The 27,587-nt window shown below is 34.9% G+C and overlaps 1 protein-coding gene across 10 annotated transcripts in view; it reads right to left on the reverse strand.

Annotated features, from left to right (window-relative positions):
* The window catches only part of LOC127856499 (5'-AMP-activated protein kinase subunit gamma-1-like), a 423,354-nt gene that overhangs the window by 62,613 nt on the left and 333,154 nt on the right, over positions 1–27,587 (reverse strand). For 9 of the 10 annotated variants that reach the window (XM_052392758.1, XM_052392757.1, XM_052392764.1 and 6 more), the window contains 2 exons: positions 20,398–20,961; positions 15,568–15,601 (listed from right to left, as the gene is read on the reverse strand). In XM_052392758.1, the coding sequence (XP_052248718.1) occupies positions 15,568–15,601; positions 20,398–20,961 (598 nt within the window). Of the gene's footprint in view, positions 1–15,567; positions 15,602–20,397; positions 20,962–23,152; positions 23,425–27,587 lie in introns of those variants that run through there. The other variant, XM_052392763.1, reaches the window with a different exon arrangement.

Raw genomic sequence — 27,587 nt, forward strand, 5'->3', positions numbered from 1 at the left:
TACATACCAAATTTGGTAGCCCTAGGCCTAATGGTTATGGACAAGAAGATTTATAAAGTTTGCACAAAATAGGCCTTATATAAGCAAATTTTCAATTTTTTTACCCCCCCGGGGCAGGGTCAAATTTGACCCCAGGGGCATAATTTGAACAAATTTGAAAGAGGGTCACCACAGGAACATTCCTGAGAAATTTCATAAGATTTGGACCAGTAGTTTAGGAGAAGATGTTTAAAGAAAAAGTTAACGCACGCACACACGCACGGACGCACACACGACGGACACAGGACCATGACATAAGCCCCGCTGGCCTTTGGCCAGTGGAGCTAAAAATTGAGTTGAAACCCGTGTTAATATTATTATATTTAATTTTGGTTTTGGGCATTTTCGGTCAAAATACACTATATTATACTATCCAACACCGTTCCAGCCCCCTATGATGGGGTGTGTTGTGTTTTCAAAACGAAAGTACTGGCCCATATTGGAACAAAAACAAGTAGAAACGCATTCGATGAGTGGGTTGAGAAATTCCATTGTTGAATCTGGTAGCAGAAAGATGGAACAACCTATACTGCAATTGAATACATAACAGTGACTTTATGTAGGTACGGTTTTGAGAAGCTAAATTCATGTTTTATTGCAATTACCCAATTCACTTGTTTGTTTTGGTACAAATACCCAATTATTTTTTTTAATGAGCGGGTATGATACTTTTGGATACTCAATCACGTTTTCCATTACCCAATTCATTCTTATTTTAAAGGGTATTACCCAATTACCCCAAAAAGCTTATCTGTAGCTCTGACCCCATGTCAATGTGCATTATTTTGCAAAAAACAAACAAACATTAACCAACAAAATACATCCTTCTTGCCTAAGCTGCCTTTTTTTATGACAGGGCACATCTGTAACATCTGCATTTTATCTCGGGATTTTTTAGAGCTTATGCAAACTGTAAGAGCTGAATAATATCTGACATTCATAAGTAAATTGCGGTAATTGTGGAGAGAAAATGACACTTCATTTTGCATTGTTTCTGTTTTGTAATTTACAATTAATGCTCCATTTTTTGGGCTGTATTCTTGTTTGTGCGCAATTCACATTCCATTACTTTCATTAGTTTTTTTGTTCTTCTTTGTTGTTAAACAATTACAAACTTGGCACTTAAAACCACCAACAGACGCATTACGCATTGCAGGATTTAAATCTATGTGTTGATAATCTTTGTTTAATTTCACACCAGAATGAAAATAAATGGAAGATATTCTCTTGCATACAAGAATTAGTCAAGCCTGTTCAGAAACCAAGAGGCTTCGTGCCTAAACATTTCATTAGTAACGTTAAAGGCTCTATAAAGGTCACAAATCCAATTATTATGCATATCAACTGGTCTAATTTTTACCGGATTTCAGTTACTCTTGCATAAAAACTTCTAATAACACAGCTTAGGTACAACGTTGTCAAGAATTATGGAAGATAAACCCGTTTCATAATTGGAAGAAATGTTTACATTTTTGCAACTTAACGTGATGTGTAGCCTCAGAGCGTTGACATATTCTCAAAATAGCCGAAAGAAAATTCAATTTTAATTCTATTTTAACAACTTTTTACCAGCAGAAAGAAACTTATTAGATCACTACAAACGTTTTAACCATTTAGAAGAGACCTACTTTGTGAGTGATACCGGAAAACGTTAAAAGTCATCGTTATATTTTTGGTGACCTGAGTCAAGTTCTCTTTCTCTTTCGCGAGTAAACAGCGATGTAAATAAACTGATTGTTTGTAAACACAATTGACTTGGAGGACACTTTATTTTGAGCTCAAAACAAGTTGTATTGCTCATTTTTTTAATTATTATGTCCATTAGCATATATATAGTTTTTTGAAAACCTTTATAAATAAAATATGAAAAAATATTTAAAAATCTGTAAATAATTACGTATCTTCACCTTTATAGAGCCTTTAATATTGTTTTTGTGTTTTAATAATACATGTATATAGAAATTAACCCCCCAAAAAATTGTTAAAAATGCATATCGAATTGCAACATCAAACAACTAGAGCTTTGTCACAGACGTGACGTATACCCCCACGTGCCGCATTGACACAGACTATTTTGCATGCTGTCTTCACAAAACAAGAGAATATAATTTATGGTGATTTTTAAGAATTATTATGCCATTATTATTTATGGCCATTTTGACCTTTGAACTCTTGAATTCTTTCGCATGACACTCCGTCCAATGACTGTGAACAAAGTTAATGTATAGAGTCATTTTAAATTCTCACAATGAATGACATAGTTATTGCCTGGACAAGCTCATTTATGGCCATTTTTCACATTTGAACTCCAAGTGTGACCTTGACCTTGGAGATATTGACGTTATTCTTTCGAATGACACATTGTCCAATGATTGTGAACAAAATAATGTACCAAGTAGTTTTAAAATCTCACAATGAATGACATATTTATGGCCCGGACAAGCTCATTTATGGCCATTTTTGACCTTTGAACTCAAAGTGTGACCTTGACCTTTGTGACCCCAAAATCAGAGGAAAATTTAAATATTGCTGGTTTTACTTTATTTCCTTATTGCTGTTTTTTTATTTTAGTTGCAAAGATACCAAAGTTCAATTACTTTCAGTTTTAGAGCCGCTTCCTTTGATCAAATTAATTTCAAGCTTTCTTCACCACAAGTACCAGATCTATAGATCCAAGGAAACGTTTTTTTCCTTTTTTCCGCAACTTTCTTTGCAATAATGTTTCTCTATCAATTTAGTGCCAACTGCTGATATAGTGTCTACTTTAAATGTCAGCGTTGAAATATCACCTTTAATATCCATTTTCATTAAAGTACCTCTTCTCGAACCTCACCTCTTTTCGAACCCTTCATTTGTTTACATTTTATTCGCATGCGCGCATGCGCACTATGTCACCGTTTTTTGTGTATAAGTAATTTGTTTACGATGACTGGTACGTAGCAGCAAATCAACGAAAATGCGTCAAAAACAGTTAGAATAAGTAGAATAATCATAAAACACATAAATATCATTGTATTTCTTTATGCTTTTTACATGTGCAAGGATTTTCCTTTAAAAAAACTATAAAAACATGGTCTAATTTTTGTTCTCAATTTTGCCTGACAATTTACACATTTTGGCTGCTGCAATAAGTCACGTGACTGTGGTCTAATGATGTGACTCATTTATTTTTAATGGTGTACACTGAAGGGTTCGAAAGCAGGTACTCGTTGTTTTGGCGGCATTGAAAGTTTTACATGATATGGATGTGCTGGAAACTTGCAAAAATCTGTTATCAAAAGAGGATTTACATAGCAATTAAAATTGCCAGCCATGTAGAAAAAGTTAGTTATCAAATAGAGTACTAATTAATATGTTTCACTATTTCCAATATTATATTCGAGTCAAATTGACGTGTCAAAAATTAAGAGGTTCGAAAGATGGTTCATCCATGATAAATATGTTGGCACAAACTTTAAAAGCATTAATGCATTTCTATGTAAAACAGCCTTAGTTTTCAAGATGGCATCCTGATGGCATACTGGCTTATTTATTCCATCTGTTTCAATAAATCAAATAAACGCATTTCCAACACTATTTGCGTATATCGCACCACAAAACACAATAATCAAATCAATATTCCTCACTCCAGAAAAACACTGATGCCACCAATTACTAAGCCAGGTTATTTATACCTAGTCAGGCTACACAACATTATGCACACAGCACACAAAGCACTATCACTATCAATGTCAGTTGGAAGATGACAATTGGCTCGATATATGTAAACACCACTGGCACTTTATGTTCCTCCTTATATTGATCACCATAATAGCGAATGATAATCTTCCAGAAATTAACAATAACTAAGCCACTTAAACTATGAGTCTGACTTATTGCAAGTTGTGTTATAAGAGAAGAATAATGCTGTGAAATGGACTATAAATTATGGATTAGGCAAATGAGCTGTTCTATATGATTAAGAAAACGGGCCTTAATGCGTGTTTGTTAAGTGTCTCCCAGATTAGCCTGTGCAGTCAGCAATGGCTAATCAGGGACATTAATTTCCACATTTAAGGAATTTTTTGTATAAAGAAAGTTCATTCTTTAACGAAATCCAGGCTAGATGGAAAGTATCAACGGACTGCACAGGCTTATCTGAAACTACACTTTATGCACATGTATTAAACCCTTTCAGTGCGGGAACCAACTTTTAAAGGCCTTTGCAAACAGTTTGGATCCAGATGAGACGCCACAGAACGTGGCGTCTCATCAGGATCCAAACTGTTCGCTATTCTGATAGTATTCTTTGAAAAAATCGAGGCAAATGCTAATTTTAGAAATTCAGCAGACGACATTTTAGCAGACAACACATTTCCCAGCATGCAAAGGGTTAAACCCTGTTTTCCCAGAGCGACAATCAAATGCAATGAAACCTGCAGTAAAATGTTAGTTCTCAGCTAAAAGAAATAAACAATGTGGACTTAATTATTGATACCCACAATAGCCCTTAATAATTAAGACGGAACCTTTCTGTTTATTAACCTGTCAAGATTTCTTAAGAATTTCATGTTACATGAAGGAAGAGTTCTCTGTTTTCCAATACCCCCTCAAAGGATACAGATATAATTAAGAGTTTCTCTCCTCAGCCACTTAACAAATTAATAGAATGGGGAAGTATCCATCAATTAATTAAGGTCAGGTCACGTGAGATGCAATGTTTCCATTTAAGGAAATCCATGATAAAAGGAACTATGATAGAACATAACTCCTGGAAGGAGTTAATGAACTATTCATGAAATTATTTCAGAGTTTCTGGACAATTCATGAAATCGAAAAACAGTTCATGAAATCAAAACATGGGTTATGAACTCTAAAAATGGTTCAAAGCTTATAAGCTATTTGTAAAAGTTAAGAAACTCATCATGTCCTGGTTCATATACAAACAGGGCCCTCGTTTTACCGTTTTTGGGGCCGTAATTCGGCCCCTTTTCCCCATAAAATAGTATACTTTTTTCCCCTATTTCAGCTGAAAATTCCCCCCTCCAAAAAAATTTTTATTATTTTTTTTTACTTTTGTACCTATGTTGCCAGCTGGTATCGTGGTATTAAACTTTGTATAATGTATATTTATGTACATTACAATAAAATATAGCAATTTTAAGTGTTGAATGGTTGGTGAAAAGATCTTCTAAAATTCCCCTTTTCGCCCAAAACGACGTGAAATTCCCCTCTTTAAGGGCCCCGGCCCCAATCCCCCAAAGTGTAACAAGGGCCTTGACAAAGTTGCCATTTTCTGAACATGAAATGTCCAAGAACAGTTCATGAAAGATTCCGAGTGGTATTGTTCCCAAAACTAATTTTCTCAATGCTCTGGCATTGACTTGTCACAACATGTGCATCGGCAGATGTTTTTTGTTAAGATTGTTTGATAATGAACACGCTGCAATCGCCTGTATTTATCAATCTTCTTAACAATGGTTTTGCAGAGGTCAACGTTAAACACGTTAATGTTCAAAAGTGGTAAGAGTAATACAAAAAGGATTTTATTAAGTGGCTAATTTTAGCCGCTATTACATTTCTACGGACCATGGTACACTATTTACTGAGAAAGGTGCACTACATACAAAATGAGACAATAGTGCACTATCTTCTGACAATGCTGCACTAAATATTGACACTTATGCACTATCTACTGACTATGCTGCACCAAATATTGACACTTATGCACTATCTACTGACAATGCTGCACCAAATATTGACACTTATGCACTATCTACTGACAATGTTGCAACACATCGACAATTATGCACTATCTACTGACAATACTGTCACCACTTATTGACACTTATGCACTATCTACTGACAATGCTGCACCAAATATTGACACTTATGCACTATCTACTGACAATGCTATCACCACTTATTGACACTTATGCACTATCTACTGACAATGCTGCACCAAATATTGACACTTATGCACTATCTACTGACAATGCTGCACCTAATATTGACACTTATGCCTTATCTACTGACAATGCTGCACCAAATATTGGCACTTATGCACTATCTACTGACAATGCTGTCACCACTTATAGACACTTATGCACTATCTACTGACAATGCTGCATTATTTATTAACACTTATGCACAATGTACTGACAATATTAATCTCAATAAAATGTTGTACTATTAACTGACAGTGTAAACTATCTACATACAGTGTTGTGCTATCTACTGACAATTTGGAATTAAAAAACTAATAATAATATACAATCTACTGACAATTGTGTATTATTTACTGAAAACAAGAAACTATCTATTGACAATTATTATCTTTGCAGTTTCAATTTTGCATTTCTATTGACAATGTGCCACAAATTCTCGCTGCCTTATCTATTGACAACAGGACACTATCTATGAACAATGCACTATCTACTGACAATGCTGCACCAAATATTGACACTAATGCACTATCTACTGACAATGCCGCGCCAAATATTGACACTTACACACTCTCTACTGACAATGATGCACCAAAAATTGACACTAATGCACTATCTACTGACAATGTTGCATCAAGAATTGACACTTATACACAATGTACTGTCAATGCTGCACCACTTATTTGCACTCTTGCACTATCTACTGACAATGCTGCACCACTTATTGACACTTATGCACTATCTACTGACAATGCTGCACCAAATATTGACCATTATGCAATCAACTGACAATGCTGCACCACTTGTTGACACTTATGCACTATCTACTGACAATGCTGCATCAAGAATTGACACTTATACACAATGTACTGTCAATGCTGCACCACTTATTTGCACTCTTGCACTATTAACTGACAATGCTGCACCACTTATTGACACTTATGCACTATCTACTGACAATGCTGCACCAAATATTTACACTTATACACTATCTACTGACAATGCTGCACCACTTATTGTATGCACTATCTACAGACAATGCTGCACCTAATATTGACACATATGCACTATTTACTGACAATGCTGCACCAAATATTGACATATTGACATTTATGCACTAAAAACTGACAATGCTGCACCACTTGTTGACACTTATGCAATATTTACTGACAATGCTGCACCAAATATTGACACTTATGCACTATCAACAGACAATGCTGCACCAAATATTGACACTTATGCACTATCTAATGACAATGCTGCACCAGTTATTGAGACTTATGCACTATCTGCTGACAATTATGCACCACTTTTTGACTTATTAACACTTATGCACTATCTACTGACAATGCTGCAACACTTATTGGCACTTGTGCTCAATCTACTAACAATGCTGCACCTTTTATTGACACTTATACAATATCTACTGACAATGCTGAACCACTTATTGACACTTATACAATATCTACTGACAATGCTGTACCACTTATTGACACTTATGCTCAATCTACTGACAATGCTGCACCACTTATTGACACCTATGCACAATCTACTGACAATGCTGCTCTTTCTTAAGACAATAGTGCACAATCTACTGACAATAAGGCACTCAATAAAAAAAACAACAAATTTTTAGGTAATTGTAAATACTAATGTATACATGGGTAAAACAAAACACTTACTAAAGAGTCGAAGACTCAGCTTTCTTTTTCGTTTCAGAATGGTCGACATCATGTAAAATTGGCCTAAGGCAACAATAGCTAACTGCTTGGTCACTTTAGATCTCTTCAAATTAGACTCTGGTTACTGCTGTAACTTGACAGAAATCATGCGCAACCAAATTTTGTCCACCACAACGTAAATCATTCGGGTCTGGCTTTAAAATTATCCAGAAATCACTGTTTTTCATAGGAATGCTACACATGAAAGTGAATGCAAACAACTAGATTATATTGCAGAAATAACAAGAAAAAAAAACAGTCACTTCACATGTGACAGCAATGAGTCAGAGTTGTCGGGGTCCCTGCAGTGACATTCATACTTGACACAGATTCATATATAACATTTCTTTTTTCTTTCCAGATTAACTGAAACAGCTTGCTGGGCTCCACAATTGTTTACTTTTTTTCTGAGCTCTTATCCACCAAATTCCCTAGCTCTGGTTATCCGGGCGTGAAAAGCATACCAAGCTTTCAGCTTTCATAAAGATAAAAAAAAAAAAACCTCTAACATTAACTATCTCTGCAAAACCTTCGGATTTCCCATTGCACAACAGTAAATAAACATATCCCATGCAGTTTTCATCTCTTTGCATTTACCACATCTCCACAGAGCAATACAAAGCGTCCTTGAATCTAGGAATCTAGCCTTGGCCTCCAAAAAAAACTTAAATGCACAAAGTCCAGGTCAACAATCTCCAAAGAGCTTTATGTGTTAATCAATTATGAACTTTGCAGCCATTTTTACCACAAGTGTGTTTATGTATGTATGATTCAATAGCTGGCCGCTGGCGTAAGCTATTAATAGATCAGATAGTTCTACTTCTTTAACTCGGTCAAGCAGTTAGGTACATTGGGTTAAAGGGGGAACCCCATTGTTTTGGTCAGTAAAAAAAGTGACTATGGATCATGCTCTGTGAAAAGGGGGTTTAATGCATGTGCATTAACCCTTTGCATGCTGGGAAATTTGTCGTCTGCTAAAATGTTGTCTGCTTAATTTCTAACTTTAGCATTTTCTTCGATTTTTTTCAAAGAATACTATCAGAATAGCAAACAGTTCGGATCCTGATGAGACGCCACGTTTTGTGGCGTCTCATCTGGATCCAAACTGTTTGCACAGGCCTTCAAAATTCGGTTCCCGCACTGAAAGAGTTATGTGTCATCCCAGATGCGCCTATGCAGACAGCACAGGCTTATCAGGGACAACACTCTCCGCCTAAACTAGAATTTTCGTGAAGTAGTGCCTTCCTTGAAATGAAAAAAGTAATGAAAGAGGAAAGTGTCATCCCTGATTATTTTTTTTTATTTTGGCTTGGGATCGTGTCTGTTTGGTTTGGGGTCTGTGTCACGGCCTTTTAAATAGCAAAAAAAACCTGGTTGTCCCCAGTCTGGTACCTGTTACATTTTGGGGCCTGTTATAAATTTCTGTAAAATGTGCAGTTTTTAAAAGCAAACTGCAAGTGCAAGAACATAACTGTTTTTAACAGACTTTTCAATTGTTCGAACACTTGTTCACCCAAATATGCTATGTTGTCTGCTTGCCCTTGTGAGATTAGGTTACAAAATTCTCGTTTCCATAAATTAGGTTCCTTGCCATGTTATACGCAAATATTTAACCTATGAAATGTAACAATATTCAGCACTTACCGTACATGTCAGAAGGCTTTTCCATGTCATATTTACCTTTACCTTATTGCTTGTATTGTTATAACCCTTTTATGAACACAAGGACTCCCTCGGTAATTGAGCAACACCAAAACTGTTAGTGTATCCCTTTAATAAATCAATCAATCTGAATGGGAGAATCAGTGGGAAGATTTCAGTGGTGAAGCCCATCATTGCTACTGAATAGAAATTTCAAGGTTAGACCCTGTTTTCATTGCACAATCTTAGCCCTTTGCATGCTGGGAAATTTGTCGTCTGCAAAAATGTCCTCTGCTGGATTTCTATAATTAGCATTTCCTTCAATTGTTTTTCAAAGAATACTATCAGAAAAGCAAACAGTTTAGATCCTGATGAGACGCCACATTGTGTGGTGTCTCATCTGAATCCAAACTGTTTGCAAAGGCCTTCAAAATTCGGTTCCAGCACTGAAAGAGTTAGTCCCTGTTTTCATTGCAGAATGTTAGAAAGCCAATTTGTATGCTAGTTCAACCTCCAGTGTTATGCAAAATTTGAAAATTGCAAGCAAACTATTGCATCTTCTTTAAAAAAAAAGTCAACATTTGTAGCAATTACATCTGACTCACACACCTCAATACATTAATTTTATTTTCACTAATACAATCTTTTTTGTAAGTGATCATTAAAAGTAATTAAGTTAGTAGAATTTAATTTCAACTGTAAAGGCTAATTGTCAATAAAAACTGTTTTGGTTAGGAAAACTGAATAAAATCTCACATCTACTTCTAATAGCTTTGGGTAGTCATATTTCATCAATAACCTGTACACTTTAAGAAACAGACAAGAAAGTGGGACAAGGTAAACATCAAGTCAGATTGGCAAGGCCTGCGGAAAAAATTCCCAGTTGCGTTTCATACTAAATGGTAACAATAATGATAATTTTAACCCTTTGCATGCTGGGAAATTTGTCGTCTGCAAAAATGTTGTCTGCTGAATTTCTAAAATTAGCATTTTCTTCGATTTGTTTTCAAAAAATACTATCAGAATAGCAAACAGTTTGGATCCTGATGAGACGCCACGTTTTGTGGCGTCTCATCTTGATCCAAACTGTTTGCAAAGGTCTTCATATTCCGGTTCCAGCGCTCAAAGGGTTAACAAGGTTTTTCTATGATTTGACATGGTGACCTTGTTTGAGGATTCAGCATTGGCCTCGATATTTCGGTATAAACATTCCGAGCAAGTTTCATCAAGATTGCATGAACAAGGGATGTGTTTGTCAGAAACACAATGCCCCTTACTGCGCCGCTATGAAGCCGTATATTTGACCTTTGACCTTGAAGGATGACCTTGATCTTTCACCACCCAAAATGTGAAGCTCCATGAGATACACATGCATGCCAAATATCAAGTTGCTATCTTTAATATTACAAAAGTTATGGGCAATGTATAAGTTTTCGGACAGATGGACAGTTCAACTGCTATATGCCGACCTTCAGGTGGCATAAAAATGTGGCCACTAGCGCAATAATGTGCACAAATATGATGACGCATGACCCTAAACATAGGGTGACTACAATAGCTCATCCTGAGCAATGAATTGAGCATTTAATACTAACTTAAAAGGAAGTGCTTATGGGGGGTTTAAAATAAAGTTCCAGATAGCGATATAAGGAAAAATGTTCTGTCCCCTGGCGACCATGTTTTTTGACAAAGCATTAACATGTTCAAACTAAACCAAGTTATCATAAGAACAAAAGTTTTGACCAAGTTTCATAAAGATTGGACTATAAATGTGACTGTTTGAGTGTTAACAAGGTTTTACTAAAGCCATGTAATGCAAAATGCCACGCCCCATGATTGCAATGTTTTTCAACAGACCGGAACCGTATTCAAATACTCCAAGAATTAGAACAAAATGCTCAGACAATGTTTCATGAAGATTGGTAATTAACCCATTTATGCCTAGCGTCTACAAAAAAGGCCTTGGCAAACAGCATAGACCCAGATGAGACACCGCATCATGGTCTGCGCTGTTTGCTTAAAAGAATGTTTGTAAGAAATATTCTAAATAAAGAAATAACTATACAAGATATCCCAAATTTTGTAAATATATTGATCCAATTTAGAAGGATGGGAGAGTCCACTAGGCATCAATTGGTTAATGTCACTTCAAGAATGTTAACAAGGTTATACTAAAGCCACATAAGGAAAACTGCCACGCCACCTGGCCGCAATCTTTTTCAACCAAGCAGAATAATTTTTCAAACTTGTCCAAGATATCATTGGGACATGTGCTCTGACCAAGTTTCATGAAGATTGGAAATAAGTGTGGCCTCTATAGAGTGTTAACAAGGTATATGTTGACAACCCACAACGGACAAAAGCCAATCAAAATAGCTCACCATGAGCACATTGTGAGCTAAAAAAAACATTCAAAATTGGAAGCATTCAGTTTGAAATTTAAGGCACTGATTTGGTAAAAAGACATATGTTTTCCATTGGGAAATGCAAAACAATTCGGCCCCAAATTTGACTAAAATAAGCACTGTTCATGACTAGAAGAGTTTGCTAAGGAAATCTAGGCGGACAAATGTTAAGATGCATGGGCCTGAGGGTTCCTAATAATTTATATCTCTGATAATTATTATGTATTAAAGATAAAACCAACCATAGTCCTGCACTGACCTTTTGAATTCTGATAACAAATAAACAAAATTAATTGTAAAGAAAGACAACTCTAAAATGATAAATAAATAATAACTTTGACATTTACCTCCCTTGTCTTCAGTCGAAAAGAAAAAAATATTGTGTTGCAAACATCTCCCTATTAAACAACTCATCAAGGATTTTTAATTAAAAGGCACAAATAAATGAACGAAAAAGTAATCACATAATTTGGTAAATTTACTTTCATTTTATTCTTTAACAACTCTAAACAATATACACCCCTTTAAATATAAATGGAATGATCCAAGTTTCTGGAAAACTCTAGTTTCTATAAATAACTCTGGAAAACCAATAACACAGTGAGCTTACAGCCAAATGATGCAATATAAAGTAGATTTGCCTAGGCAGAAAGAATAACTGAATAAGCGTCTCATACAAAAACCCTTTAACATAATATACATGTACCAAGATTTAACATTTCTTTTGTTGTTAACAATTATTATCACAATCCATGGCAAATAATGTTACACTGAACAACTTTCTTGTGCAACAGTTCCCATAAACCTTTCAGTTCTCTCTGAATTTCTGGCATACAGTCAACTAGCACACCTATCACACCTCCGTACTTAGCTTCCTGACATGCTTACCACACAGAACGAAAACTGTTGTGAAAGTAAGAAGACAGTAGGGCACACAACTGTACGAGATTTTGGCAAAATCAGTAGACAGCAAACTAATTCAAATATGTAATATTTATGATCTATAAATCCAAAGTCAGATAAATATTTTAAAGTGTTAATGAAAAAAGTAAGGACAAACTGTTAATTTAGAGATAATTCCAAGGCTCATAACTTCGTGAAATTTCAACTGACCTGAACAAAACACAGCCTTGATCTTTACCCTTTCAGTGCGAGAACCGAATTTTAATTTTAATTTTAACGGAACGTGGCGTCTCATCAGGATCCAAACGGTTTACTATTCTGATAGTATTCTTTGAAAAAAAATCGAAGAAAATGCTAATTTTAGAAATTCAGCAGACGACATTTTAGCAGACGACAAATTTCCCAGCATGCAAAGGGTTAAAGTCATGCATGTAGACTCCAACACCAAAAAAAGGTCAGTATCTGCCAGGGTAAAAAATAAAAATCTGGAAAAGTGTTATTTTAAAGAAAAGTCCTAATTGCAAGGCTCAATACTTTGTAAAATCAATGGACCAGAACAAAACTGAACTCTACAGGGCTTTACTTTGTGCCAGATATTGACCGCTTAAAAATCAATTGGACGTTGAAAATTGCTAGACACAGGAGGTGTCCCAGCCATAAGTTGCCTCATTTACAGGTCCTGCAAAGTTGAACATTGAAATCAACAGTAAGGACCCATTACTGTAGACTTCTCCAAATTGTTCATAGATGAAGCCTTAATTGTGCTGGCTACCAATAACTAGGCTTCATCAAAGTTAAATGGCCAATTAACCCTTAAAGCGCTGGAGCTGAATTTTAAAGGCCTTTGCAAACAGTTTGGATCCAGATGAGACGCCACGATCCAAACTGTTTGCTATTCTGATAGTATTCTTTGAAAAAAATCGAAGAAAATGCTAATTTTAGAAATTCTGCAGACGACATTTTAGCAGACGACAAATTTCCCAGCATGCAAAGGGTTAAATCAATACTCAAGCATGATCAAACAGGAAGAGGTAACCTAGGACTCAAAATAAATATGGGGCCCGTTTACAGGTAAATTTAACAATCTCTGCTGTAAAATGAGATTTTAAATGAATTCTTAATTTAAAACAAACATTTGTAACAAAATATAAATTTGATTAAATTTTGCATTCAATTTGCTTAAAATTTACAAGGAAATACAGACACTACTAGTAAAACAGTTACTTGGCACATGGCAAGAGCAAGAAAACATACAGGATTACAGGTCATATAATTATAATGGGTTAGAATTTTGTTTTGCGATAAGCACTATTCATTGGCTTATCCTAGTCACATTCATCTCATTTCATTGATCCCATCGACAAAATCCATACAATGCGTTCCGGTGACATTATACATGTACATCAATCAGCATACAAATTAGCAAGAGTGGGATAACTGCAACAACTATTTAACTGTAAATACAACATCATGCTCTTCAAAACTGGATTGGATGACACATTTTGTATGGCTGACATCAGGATATTCTGTTCATACACTGAATGCATTTTGGAATGCCTTTGTTATGAGTCACATCAGGAACCTCAGTTTCGGATGCTACTGCTAGCAAATTCTTGTGTTTACAGTTCTTTTACAATTCCAGCAAATTATCAGAGCCTTGCATCATCCTGATGTGGTAGTGTTTTTTTTTCAACATTTAGGGAATCGGGTAGGGTCCTTTTGGATTGGGAAAATTCACGGCATTTTGACTAAAATTGGGAAGTTTGTGTCATTGCTGTTTTGATTAAAAATGCTTCAAAATTGAGAACACAAATGTATCAGTTTTAAATTTACTAAGAATAAACTTATATAGCAGGATGGGAGATGAACAAAATGTTGAGATGTCAAAAAAAAAAAAAAAATTTTTTTTTTAACCTTCAATTGGGAATTTTTAGGTCCCATTTGGGGAAAATGTATCCTTTTTTCCATTGGGAATGGGGCCGAATAACGGACCTGATCTTGAACGAAAAAAAAACACTGTGTGCACATATGAGACATGCCTAGAGATCATCAGACACTGCATGGTACGAATAAATAAACAAATGTCAGCATTCTTTTTTCTGTATTCAATTTAAGCATAACGATTGTAATTCTTCTGTTCCTAAATAAAGTCTTAATGATAGTAGGTAGAAATCAAATCACTACAGGTTGTAAGCAACGTTTTAGCTAAAGAACAATTATGGTATTAATAATTCTATTGAACAATAAAACACAATTATATTAAAAACATGGACAAATGAAGCTGGTGAAATAAACAACTGCAGGTCTGGAAATTATTCCGCTCAATAACACATTCGGGCTGGTTAATTGTTACATTCTTTTGCCATTTCTGGAACATATTTCTGTTTGCAAACTTCATTATTTTGTCTGCAATATGCCTTTAAGTTAAAAATAACTTACACACTACATGCTTATCCAACTCAGATCTTCTAGTTGTTCAAATGAACAATATATCATTCTACCAATACAAAATTCTTTAATACTAACAACAACAACAACTTTACTACCTGCCCCGTTGGCTTTTTGTACTTTCTCCATAAACTTAATTTTCAGAAACTTTCTAGGCTGCATTCTAACTGTTCTGGCTTCATTTCCAATACAAATAAATGCACAAACAATGTTCTGATTATTAACAAGTCACACTTATGGCATTGTCTAGCACTAAACTCTTTTCTAGTGAGGATTCTGACTGGAAATTCCAACCCATAATTCCTGGAATTGTCACAGCCAGCCTCAGTTTTCATTGATCTCACAAACCCATCAAACAAAACATGCTGCAAATAGCCATTTGATGGTCAAGTGAGATGCACAATTGGACCTTACCCAAGGGGGTGTCAGCATATTGAAGTGAATATTAAAAGTAAAGAGAAATAAAGAAAAAAGGTTACAACTCACCTAAATGGGGACTGGAAGGTGGACTCATACTGGTCTGAAAAAGTATTAAATAAATTAAACTTTAATAGAAAATAAATCATTTAAATAAACTAATCGTTTATTGAAGACATACAGGAAATCATTCATTCTGAATTTAACTGCTGTATTTATAGCCTCTTTTCCTGTATATTATTTCACTTAAGACTTTAATTGATTTTATTCTGAATGAACGCAATTTCAACACATGTGAGCCATTTCACTGAAAATGTTATGTCTTCTTAACAACAACATACAATGCAAAATAATGCTAATAACAAATATGTCCTTAGTAACCTAGCAATTCTAGGAAGACTCCCTAGCAACCTTGATTTGTTTCATACATTTCCTATCAATGGGTCATTATTTGATAGGAAAGCACTAAGCATTTGGATCATTTTGATATAAATCATTAAATAAATCTTCTAATAGACTATTTAACACCAACCGACTGTTGAAGTTGATATTTACCCAAATAAAAAGCATTTACACAATGTGTTGCAATTTTTGCTAAATGATTTCCAACATTTTGTGAATTCCAAACAAGATTTAAAATGCATGTGTTTTGATAAGAAAAACAAATGTCTGTGTGACAGAATTTTCTTTATAAAGATGACTTAAACCAGTTTTATCAAACATAATCAATATCATAAGTTTTAAAAATGGAGGTGGCTGAATCTATGGGAATGGATATAATTATGGGAACAGATGATTGTACAGTAGACTCTGCCAATCCGGGATTTTTTGAATACCGGAACTCTCCTGATTCCGAACGGTCAGGCCAGTCCCGTACTTTCTCCTTCTATTTCTTTGTTAAAAAATGTTGAATAAACCGAACTCTCTGAAAACCGGAAACCGAACGGATATCTCCGTGAATTTGGCCATTTTCAACGTAAACTACATTGAGTACACCGGACGGTCCAAATTCTCAAGATGCCCGACGCGGGAAAATTACAATACCTAGACAACACAGCGCGTGCGGTGTCACACATTTTGCTCGCGCACTCATCGTTAATCGGATAAAACATACCATAAAGGTGTCAAGTCGTTACCGCGCTAAAGAAATCCGATTAAATAATGTAAAACAAACTGTGAATGCCTATAATAGACGTGCGGTAACTCCAAAAAGTGATTGACTGGATCTTTTATTAAGCTTATGATAAACAATTTAATTACAAACTTAATGCATGCCGTTGCGATGATCACTTTTTTGTGATCTTCTCAGGTAGTTTAAAAGGTCTTATAGCCATGTTTTTAACGCTTAATTGGTTGTTTGTTTGTTTGTCAGATAAAACTGTGAGAAATATGACCGTTAAATATCTATCCATCTGTCTGCAAATTCATTCATTGCCTTTTCTTAATTTCAAACGCATCTTCAGCAATAATAGAGTCAAATCTATAAGTCTTCTCGAGTCGTTATTCGTCAAAATTGTCTTTGAGGTTTAATTAATTCAGAGCTATTTTTAGCGAACACGACTCACTGGCCTATATGACAAATGTCACGTATGTACATGTATAAAGCACCACAACGATCAGTTTGGGATTAATCAAACAAGTCGGTATGGAATGTTTTTTGCTATTAATCGAATAAAAACACATTTTTGGAAGAATGCTTTAAACATAAGCCATACATGAGTACAGTTATTACATGATACATGTAAATGTATATGGTTTGTTTTATTCTTATATGATTTTGTACCCAATGCATACAATGTATATTTCGGCAATATGCATACTCTAATTGGTAAACCGGAACTCTCTGAAAACCGGACGATCAGGCTGGTCCCCAGACCGTCTGGTTTACAGAGAGTAAACTGTATTTTTTTATTACAAACAATATTTACACACTCAAATGTAATAAAAAAGAGCTGCTTGTAAAATATTTATATCCATTCAAGGTTAAAGAACATACAATTAAATAACTGAGATAAACTAGAGCTTTGTCACAGACATGACGAATACCCCCACATGCTGCATTGACACATAAAATTTTGCATGTCCTCTTCACAAAAAACAGCGGACACCATGCTCAATTTTTAAAACGCACTAATTGACCCCTTGACCTTGTTCTTGACCCAGAAAGGCCAATGTTCTAACTTGGCCTTAAGATCATCTCCATAAAACTTCTTACCAAGTTTGGTGAAGATCGGATGTAAACTACTTGAATTAGAGAGCGGACACCATGCTGAATGTTAAAAAACACACTAAGTGACCCCGTGACCTAGTTTTAGGCCCGGCATGGCCCATGTTCAAACTTGTCCTAGAGATCATTTAGATAAAATTTGTGACCAAGTTTGGTGAGGATTGGCTGAAAACTACTTGAATTAGAGAGCAGACAACATGGTGAGGTTTAAAACGCACTAAGATACCCCGTGACCTAGTTTTTGACCCGGCATGACCCATATTCAAACTTGACCTAGACATCATCTAGATACAACTTCTGACCAAGTTTGGTGAAGATTGGATGAAAACTACTTGAATTCGAGAGCGGACAACATTGTGATGTTTAAAACGCACTAAGTGACCCCGTGACCTTGTTTTGACCCGGCAAGGCTCATGTTCAAACTTGGCCTAGACATCATCTAGATACAACTTATGACCAAGTTTGGTGAAGATCGGATGAAAACTACTTGAATTAGAGAGCGGACAACATGCTGAATGTTTAAAACGCACTATGTGACCCCGTGACCTAGTTTTTGACCCAGCAAGGCCCATGTTCGAACTTTGCCTAGACATCATCTAGATACCAAGTTTGGTGAAGATCGGATGAAAACTACTTGAATTAGAGAGCGGACACTTAATACTGACCGACCGAGAGACCGACAGACAGACAAGCTCAATCCTATATACCCCCCTAAACTTTGTTTATGGGGGTATAATAAACCATTTAAGAGAATATTCTAATAAAACTGTTGAACTTGACTCTAAATAGTTCATCATTGGATACAGCAAAAAATAATTTGACCAAGAATTGTCAAAAGGGCCCTTTCGAGGCGCAGTATTTTGTCAAAAGGGGACTTTCGAGCACGCGGATGTTATTAATAATTGTTAAAATATATTATTTCCATTACTATTAAACCATTCAAATAAAATGTCTACACTGAGGAATAAATTATACAAACAGAAGGGCTGGACGGGGTCTCGGAAGGGCAGGGCGGGGCGCCCTTCCATTTAGGCCTAGCTGGAGCACTGTTTTAAGTATTATATAAATCTCAATTATTCCCAAAAGCATTTCATTCCCTTGGGATAACATCCATTGCAATATAAAATTTCTTCAACCTTTGAAGTATGACAAGTCCAAATATTAACATCAAACATTTTTATTAAAATTGTTGAAGATCTGTCAAATGTTTGGACATTAACAAGATAATGGCTCACAAAATTGTATATGATTTTGGGGCCAGTAAATCAAATTTTCCCATGGAGATTTGACTGGTCATTAGATGTGATCATCATAATAAAGACTATTTCAATGCAGTTTGGTGAGAATCATATGCAAATGCTACACTTACAGGAGCTCCAAAAAACAAACTGACAAGACCATGAAACACAAACTGATAAACTTTGCAAATTTCTATGGTGGGGACAGTGAAATACACTGGAAATCCAATATATTTTATGGATTTTTCATCTTTTATATACATTATTGAAGAGTTTCACTAAAGAATTTCTCTGGGATAATGACGTCATTTCGTAAAAAAAATGACGTCATTTCACAGTAAACTGAAAATTATCAATAATTTTAATTCACTGATATTTCTCTATAAACCTTCGGAAAGCATAATATAAAATGCATTCTTTCAATAATAACTGTGGAATCCAATTTTACGCTTAAGTAGGTCATGGCTCTTGGTTTTTCGCCAATCTTCTGTTTCAGTCTTGAGCGTTTTTCTTGAAATTCAAATATGACAACGCCCATTGAGCTGATTGCGTAAATGGTCGATTATAATTGATCAGAGACGAATATTACTGGGGAATTTGACAATAAAGGTGTGAACAATAGCATGTATTTATCCTGTTTCTTGCTATATGCTGTTAAACACTGTATTATGTGAATTGGGAATAAGACATCAATTTGGGAATAAATTGTGTTTTATCAAAAGTGCATAATATGCAGTTTTATATGTTGTATTTATCTACTTTGACAATTTATAATTAAAACAGATACTTGCATATATAATAGTATCATTTAAATTGATTTTACTTCAAAACTGGATTTTTATTAATTTAACAAAAAATCCTCATGAAATGAAACTGTGTCCATGCGCGTTTAAAAATACACTTTAAAAGATAAAAATACAATCACTGTTAATGAAAAAGTCATGGAAAATTGCTTATTAAGCTTAAATTATAGATAATATATTACAAAAAATAAATGTAGATCATGAAATGAATAGTTTTGTTAGAGAAAATCACCAAAATGATGTCCATTCCCAGTTTGATGTCTTATTCCCAATTCACATAATACAGTGTTTGATGCTTTTTTTAAGTGCTATCAATCTTCTTAATCATATACAGCTTTCGAAGTTTAACAAGGTATGTTTCATTTCATTGTTAATTGTAGAGAATTTGTAAATTTGTGTTGAGTTCTTTCTTACATAATGCATAACCTTTCTTTTTATAGTTTAAATCAATTTGGCTTGGAATGCTCTTCGGGAAAAGGTATGCGTATGATGGTCTCTTATAATGTGCAAAAGTTTGACTTTATTTTGTGTTGAAGTTATTGCTTTTAGAATTAATTTGTTAAGGAAATCTTTTAGTCTATTGTGATCTAAACTGACCTAGGACAAAACATTATAAATAAAGACAACTCACCTGGTGCACTAGAACTTTCTTTCCAGACTTCACACTTTGTTTAGAGTCGGAGTTAGCACGCGGTCGATACCGACTATTGAACTGATCCACCACGGTTGGCGGCCCGGACATGTGTCTCTGCCGAGAGTTCGGCACCCGTAACTGATCGCCCAATATCCTCGCCATGGGATAATTATCATCGACAATAATGGGCGGGGTGGTGATAATATGGTTATCCACATGTAAGGCACTAGCGAGCTGGGACTCATCCATTGAAGCATCCAGTTTAGCTTGCAAAGCTTTCTTGTTTGGTTTTTTCACACCCGAGAGGTCAGATTTTGAGCGAGGTCTGATTGCATCAAAAAAGTTTTTCATTTTGGATGACGTTGAGGGCGAGTGGGTGCCCTTAGCAGTATCGTCCCCTGATTTTTTGCGGTGCTTGTCCTTCGAGAACAGGCCCTTCAGTCCGGCCGAGCCGGAGCGATTCCTGAAGTCCGTGCCATCCGGCGAGTCCATGGAGTTGTGATGGCCCATGGCGTGGATCCCCTCATGTTCCATGAGTGGCATGGCAATTGCACTGAGATCCTGAAAGATATAAAGACAGATTTATTGATAATCAAAATAGGGCTGGTATTTAAAGTTACAACCTATTTACTTTAGCTTGATTGCATCAAAATCTTACGGCTAATTGAAGTTTTCTGGGTAGAACCAGTACTTGGTATTTTTTTGGTGTGATCTTTGGAATACTCCCACAGTGGGGATGGAACCTTTTGGTCTCTAGGCCGACAAAACATCCACTATATACTCCCACAGTGGGGATGGAACCTCCTGGTCTCTAGGCCGACAAAACATCCACTATATACTCCCACAGTGGGGATGGAACCTCCTGGTCTCTAGGCTGACACCCACAGTGGGGATGGAACCTCCTGGTCTCTAGGCCGACAAAACATCCACTATATACTCCCACAGTGGGGATGGAACCTTTTGGTCTCTAGGCCGACAAAACATCCTCTATATACTCCCACAGTGGGGATGGAACCTCCTGGTCTCTAGGCTGACACCCACAGTGGGGATGGAACCTCCTGGTCTCTAGGCCGACAAAACATCCACTATATACTCCCACAGTGGGGATGGAACCTCCTGGTCTCTAGGCCGACAAAACATCCACTATATACTCCCACAGTGGGGATGGAACCTCCTGGTCTCTAGGCCGACAAAACATCCACTACGTCAGGGCTGGCATTTACTCTTTGAAAATTGGTAAAAAATCCTAAAAAACATTATCAAGCATTCAGCTTATTTATATTAGGAACTGTAATGCAACAAATCCACACAAAAAAATGAATAAGTTCTCATTTAACGGTCTAAGAAAAAGCTATATTTAGGTCTTACGCAAGATTTTTGACAACAACAGTTACAAAAGTTTTCACAAAGTTATTAAATTCAAAAAATTTAACCTGCCTCACATGTTCAGACAATTATAATTAAATCATAGAACATTTCTAAACTCTCAGATAAAAAATTGCCAAAGAAAGGTTCAGAGTACCGCTCCATGTTATTTTGCAGTTCATGTAATGTCAGGTTCATGTATAGTTTTCAGACTCATAACAAACATTACCACATGACTATGGGATATCTTCCATGCACTTATAATCTGTTGGTTGCTTTTACGGGATAAATATGTTTTTAATACAAGAAATATTTACCATTTTCACTGAAAGACATTAAAATACAAGATACATGTATATCTGTATTTTATTCAATAATGTTATTTGATAACATTTCGCATAAAATACTAATGCATCTTTTTGTCTCATTGAACAAAGGTAGGCAAATCTTGCTATTCTTATTTTTTTTAACATATTACAGAGTAGTCTCCCATTGGGGTATACAGATTTTTCCTGTTAGTTTTTTTTACCATAAACAATCATACATTTGGTTACACACCTGTACACCAATTGCTATGCTCAAGTCATTAAACAAACATTTGCTCCCATTTCAAACATGTAGTTTAAATTAGATCCAGTTTGTTGGTCTCAAAAAAACTAGCCAAAGTGCACGAACACCTAAAAACATTGCATCCGACCAGCGAAATGGCCCATTTCAAAACACAAATAATCATGGTGGTGAGCAATGGAGGTTTTGCAATGTTGGTATAAAATAAAGAGATTAAAAAATGTCTTGTTAATATCTAGTAAATGTCTAGTAAATGCTGAGCTGGTATTTAACCTCTTATCTTATTATAAGCTTCTGCTGTAAACGGTATAAATCGCACATGGAAATAATGAACTTGATTTTAGACATCAAATGTAGGGCATTTTATTGTTCCATTTACTTTTTCTTTTTACACATTTAATTGTTTATCTTAAAAACACAAATTGCATATTAAACGTTTAAAAAATAGACATCACTGGTTAATAATAATAATTATGTACATGTACTGGGAAAAGTCGGTTTTGTTCATGTTTGTGTAATTATGAATGTGCACATTTTCATGAATTGTGCAAATATTACAGAATTGAATGGCGCATTTACACAAGGAATGACAAATACACGCTTATTTGTCTTTAAGTATCAAGTTTCATAAAAATAAATATTTTTTTAACAATACAATGATCAGTCGCTATACGGATAAATATTTTTTTTTAATTATTTATTATAAATAGCTATATTTGTTTATTTTGTTTAATTTTTGTGAAGGGTGGGTATTATTATTATTTATGGCATACTTCAAACGATTTAATCAATTTGTTCAAAATTCTGGCCATTTCATTACCTCTTTTGACGGTTTCGCCTCGTACTCCGCATTTTCAGGAATCGATATATTAAGTTCATGATAAAAGTCACTAGGTCGCGCACAAACTGTCACTCTTCGGCGCTTTGCCAACATGATCGAGTAGATCTGTCCACTTTTTATTGAGTTAAAACAACCAAAACCCGGTTGCTGATAAATAATCCATGATAATCCATCATAACGTGAGAGTTAATCCATTCGTTGTTTTATTGTTTTTAAACAAAATTCCACTAAAAAATATTAACACTCGTGTACATGAATTCAAAACACTGTAAAAGGAATAAATATAAAATGCAGTAGAGACTTTTCCAAACAACAAAAGCACTCATCATCAGTGCCTGCCAACATACAGATGTTGCAAACTCAAAGATCCAAATTTCATAAAGCATAAGAAAATTGAACACCCCAACGATAGCCATTTCATAAAAACTATGTTATTAAAGTCCAATACAAACTAGCATCCAACCAAAAGTTCATTAAAACCAAACCTCGAAACGATAGCCATTTCATAAAAACTGTGTTATTTAAGTCCAATACAAACTAGAATCAAACCAAAAGTTCATTAAAACCGACTCCTCTGCCTCAGAAGTCATAAAAAAAAGCAGCAGCGAAATCAAAGGAAAGCATAGTCATAGTTGACCTTGTGCAGAATTTGCTGTCCTCACTTCGGTCAAAAACACCATTAATTTAATGGCCATAAAGGAATACACAAACCTAGTCCATTTAACCTCTTGTCCTCTTCCGCATCACCGTGTTTTGTTTGACATTCATGTCATGTTTTTATTAAGAGGGGATCCATCTTATCATCTTCAGTGATGTAATATTGTTGATGAGTGGTCACCTACTTAAAGATGGTCAGGAAGTGAAAAGTGAGTGGTCACTGCAGTAAAAATGAAGCAATTTTTTAATGATAATTTTTCCAGTAAGACCCAAGATGCTTTTCAAATTGCAAGCTAATTCAAACACATTTTGTTACCACAATTCACTTAATTAAGTTATAGTGCTTTATCTTTTACTATCTGTACTAAATAACAATTCATTAGTAAAATAAAGTGCAATTGTCACAAAGATAAAACTGTCATTAAAAAAAATCAGTTAAAGATATGGCAAAGTATAAATTTATTACTCTTATTTTACCTTTGGCCTTCAAATTTGACCTTGAACTTTGACATTATTAAGGTACTAGGTTACTATGTTCGTTACTTGATGAGCTTGAAAGAACTGCTAAGAAATTATTTCTAAATCCATAGTTTGCTGAAGACTATGTTTTGACCTCTGACCTTGATTGGTAACATTGACCTTCAACCTTGTGACCTCAGTCTTATCATGCCAAGAACTTCTGCAAAGTTATTTGAATACATTAGGACACAAACACATCTACACTGTGTATTCTACAGTGGACAAAATGACAAAATTTAGTATATTCAAAATTCCATTCTTTTTGATGAGCGACTCTTTAAGGTCATTCTTAACTGTGGAAGTTTGAGCTATTAAATCCGCCATGCAGTATAAGAAGTTGAAACCACATACATTTTGGAAAATGAATTCTTAAGATGAAAAATAAACAAAGGGTTACAATTCTGCCAATACTAGTCAGGGCAAATATCTTTTTTTACACTCATCAACGCATTTAGGTCATTCCACTGTGAAAGTGTGAGGGGGATACACCCAATAAATAAAGAGGATTTTTAAACACAAATTTCGGGTCATTCAGACATAGTGTTATGCACCACATAAATGACATAATTTATTGTTTACTTTTCTTTTAAAATAAATAAAAATATTTTTAATTAATAATAATACTCAAAGTAATTATAAAGAAAATGCATATTTTGGTTGATTCAAATTGTTGTATAATGTCACATAATTGAATGTCATTTTTATCTGATTTTGAAATAGTAACCTTTGTGTTTGAAGTTGAATGAAACTTTATTGTTTTATATTTAAACTGTCATCTTAGGGCAGTTAAAGAAACTGATAATGTTAATTGGCATTCAATCATGTCTATTGTGACAATAGTGTTTGTTCAATAATAATTATAGCATCTTATCTAAATTGATTTTTATCTAATATGTTTCCTGTATCTGTTGTTTTGACAACTGTTTGTAAAATTTGGTATAAAAGTGAAGAACATAAATATGAAAAATATATATATAGGAGATAAGAGATAGACTTTAAGCCTTCTTTGTGAAACTTGACTGTGTGATTACTATGTGATAAATATAAATTATATTAAACATTATAGGAAAACATTGATGACAAACAAACATTAATTTAACTTAACATTTTGAACTGTGTGTAATTTCTGTGAAATCAAAGGATACTTGTTATTATTGCTGTTAAACTTTATACTTCGTGACAATAAACACAAAACTAATTAACACTTCGTGAGTTGCTTTTGCGTGTCTTTCCCAACAAAGTGGAACTGTGTCCCCAAAACAAAAAATCTCCGGCAGCGGCATAATAATATGTATCACAGACAGAAAGACAATTTGAATACATAGTGCCTCCCACTTCATCAGACCTGCATAAGCATTTTTTTTAGCTTTATATTTACTGAGTCTGTGCCTTTTGTCATAGACCATGAAATTGGGAAACATTAAACATTGTTTATATGATTATAAATAACTGTGAGTACATGTATACCAATTGTTTATAAGCGCATGTTTAACTGCTTTCTAAATTTATAGTTTGAGCTGCTAGGGAATATCATTGCTGTATAATACACTCAATAAACCAATTATTGCGTTGGAAAAGTTTGGCATACTTTTGGGGAAATATTGGTCAGATGTTTGAGAAAAAATTTGCCATTGGGATACGTTCTTCTTCTACTTTTTGCCATTGGGATACGTTCTTCTTCTACTTTTTGCCATTAGGATTCGTTCTTCTTCTACTTTTTGCCATTGGGATCCAGCTTGTAAGAGGCTGCATTTTTGGGCAAAAAAAGTTCACTGTAAAGCAAATATTCCTTGTTCTCACCTGCCTGTCCTTACCGATCAGTCTGTGAGGCTATACTTAACCCATTTATGCCTAGTGGACTCTCCCATCCTTCTAAATTGGATCAATTTATTTCCAAAATTAGGAATGTCTCGTATATTTATTTCTATATTTAGAAATTCCTTTAAGCAAACAGCGCAGACCCTGATGAGACGCCGCATCATATGGCATCTCATCTGGGTCTTTGCTGTTTGCCAAGGCCTTTTTTCTAGACGCTAGGCATAAATGGGTTGACCTTTCCCAATCAGAAGAAAAGTGAAAATGGCTTATGTGCAAACAGAGTAATTCACAGTCTGCTCAGGTTTTATGCTGTTTGCTGCTCAGTAGTATTTAAGGGTTGGAAATGAGGCCTTATAAATTTGAATCTAGTAAGAAAGGTCTTTAATTAAATTAAATTTCAAAGGGAGTGCAAATGAGTTAATTGTTGCACACAAACAAAGCAACATGAATACAAGTTTTGAATTTCAAATTAGTGCCTATTTGTAGAACAAGCACATGCGCATAGTAACAAACCCTAGCAACCAATCCCAAAGGCCAGACCAATTATATGCATGAACAAGAGATGTGTTTGTCAAAAACACAATGCCCCCTATTGCGCCGCTTTGAAATAAAATTTCAATATATCATTTTGCAGGTTTAGAAATTATCTCTCTTTTAAAGCTTATTACTGCCCTTGGATTGTATTTTTTGACTTTTGACCTTGAAGGATGACCTTGACCTTGACTTTTCACCACTCAAAATGTGCAGCTCCATGAGATACACATGCATGCCAAATATGAAGTTGCAATATTGCAAAAGTTATCAAACTTAAACCAAGGTTACAGTTTTGGGACAGTCTCAATGAAAGACAGGCCAAAAACAATATACCCTTTCTTCTTCGAAAAAGGGGGCATAAAAAGAGTAATATTTTAAGATAAATCTAACCGTAATTCGGCAAAATATATTCAATTTAAATAAGAAAAAACGAAAAAACGAAAGAAAACAAATGCACATAGGGCATCACAACTTCAAAAACAATTAGGCATGAAATATTTGTAATCATTTTTTCTGTAAAAAAACACACAACATAATCCAATACAACAAATCACAGGATGGAGACGCACTTTTGAAAATCCATTTTCTGTTTGTATACACACAGTGGAGTTGAACCACACAAACAAAATCCCATATTTAAAATGGAGAACCATAAGGGAAATCTGTACAATTAATTCCATCAAACATCACAATCAATTCCATCAAACATCACAATTAATTCCATCAAACATCACAATCAATGCCATCAAACATCACAATCAATTCCATCAAACATCACAATCAATTCCATTAAACATCACAATAAATCCATCAAACATCACAATCAATTTCATCAACATCACAATCAATTACATCAAACATCACAATCAATTCCATTAAACATCAC

This window comes from Dreissena polymorpha, chromosome 13, assembly GCF_020536995.1.
Source record: "Dreissena polymorpha isolate Duluth1 chromosome 13, UMN_Dpol_1.0, whole genome shotgun sequence".
NCBI lineage: Eukaryota > Metazoa > Mollusca > Bivalvia > Myida > Dreissenidae > Dreissena > Dreissena polymorpha.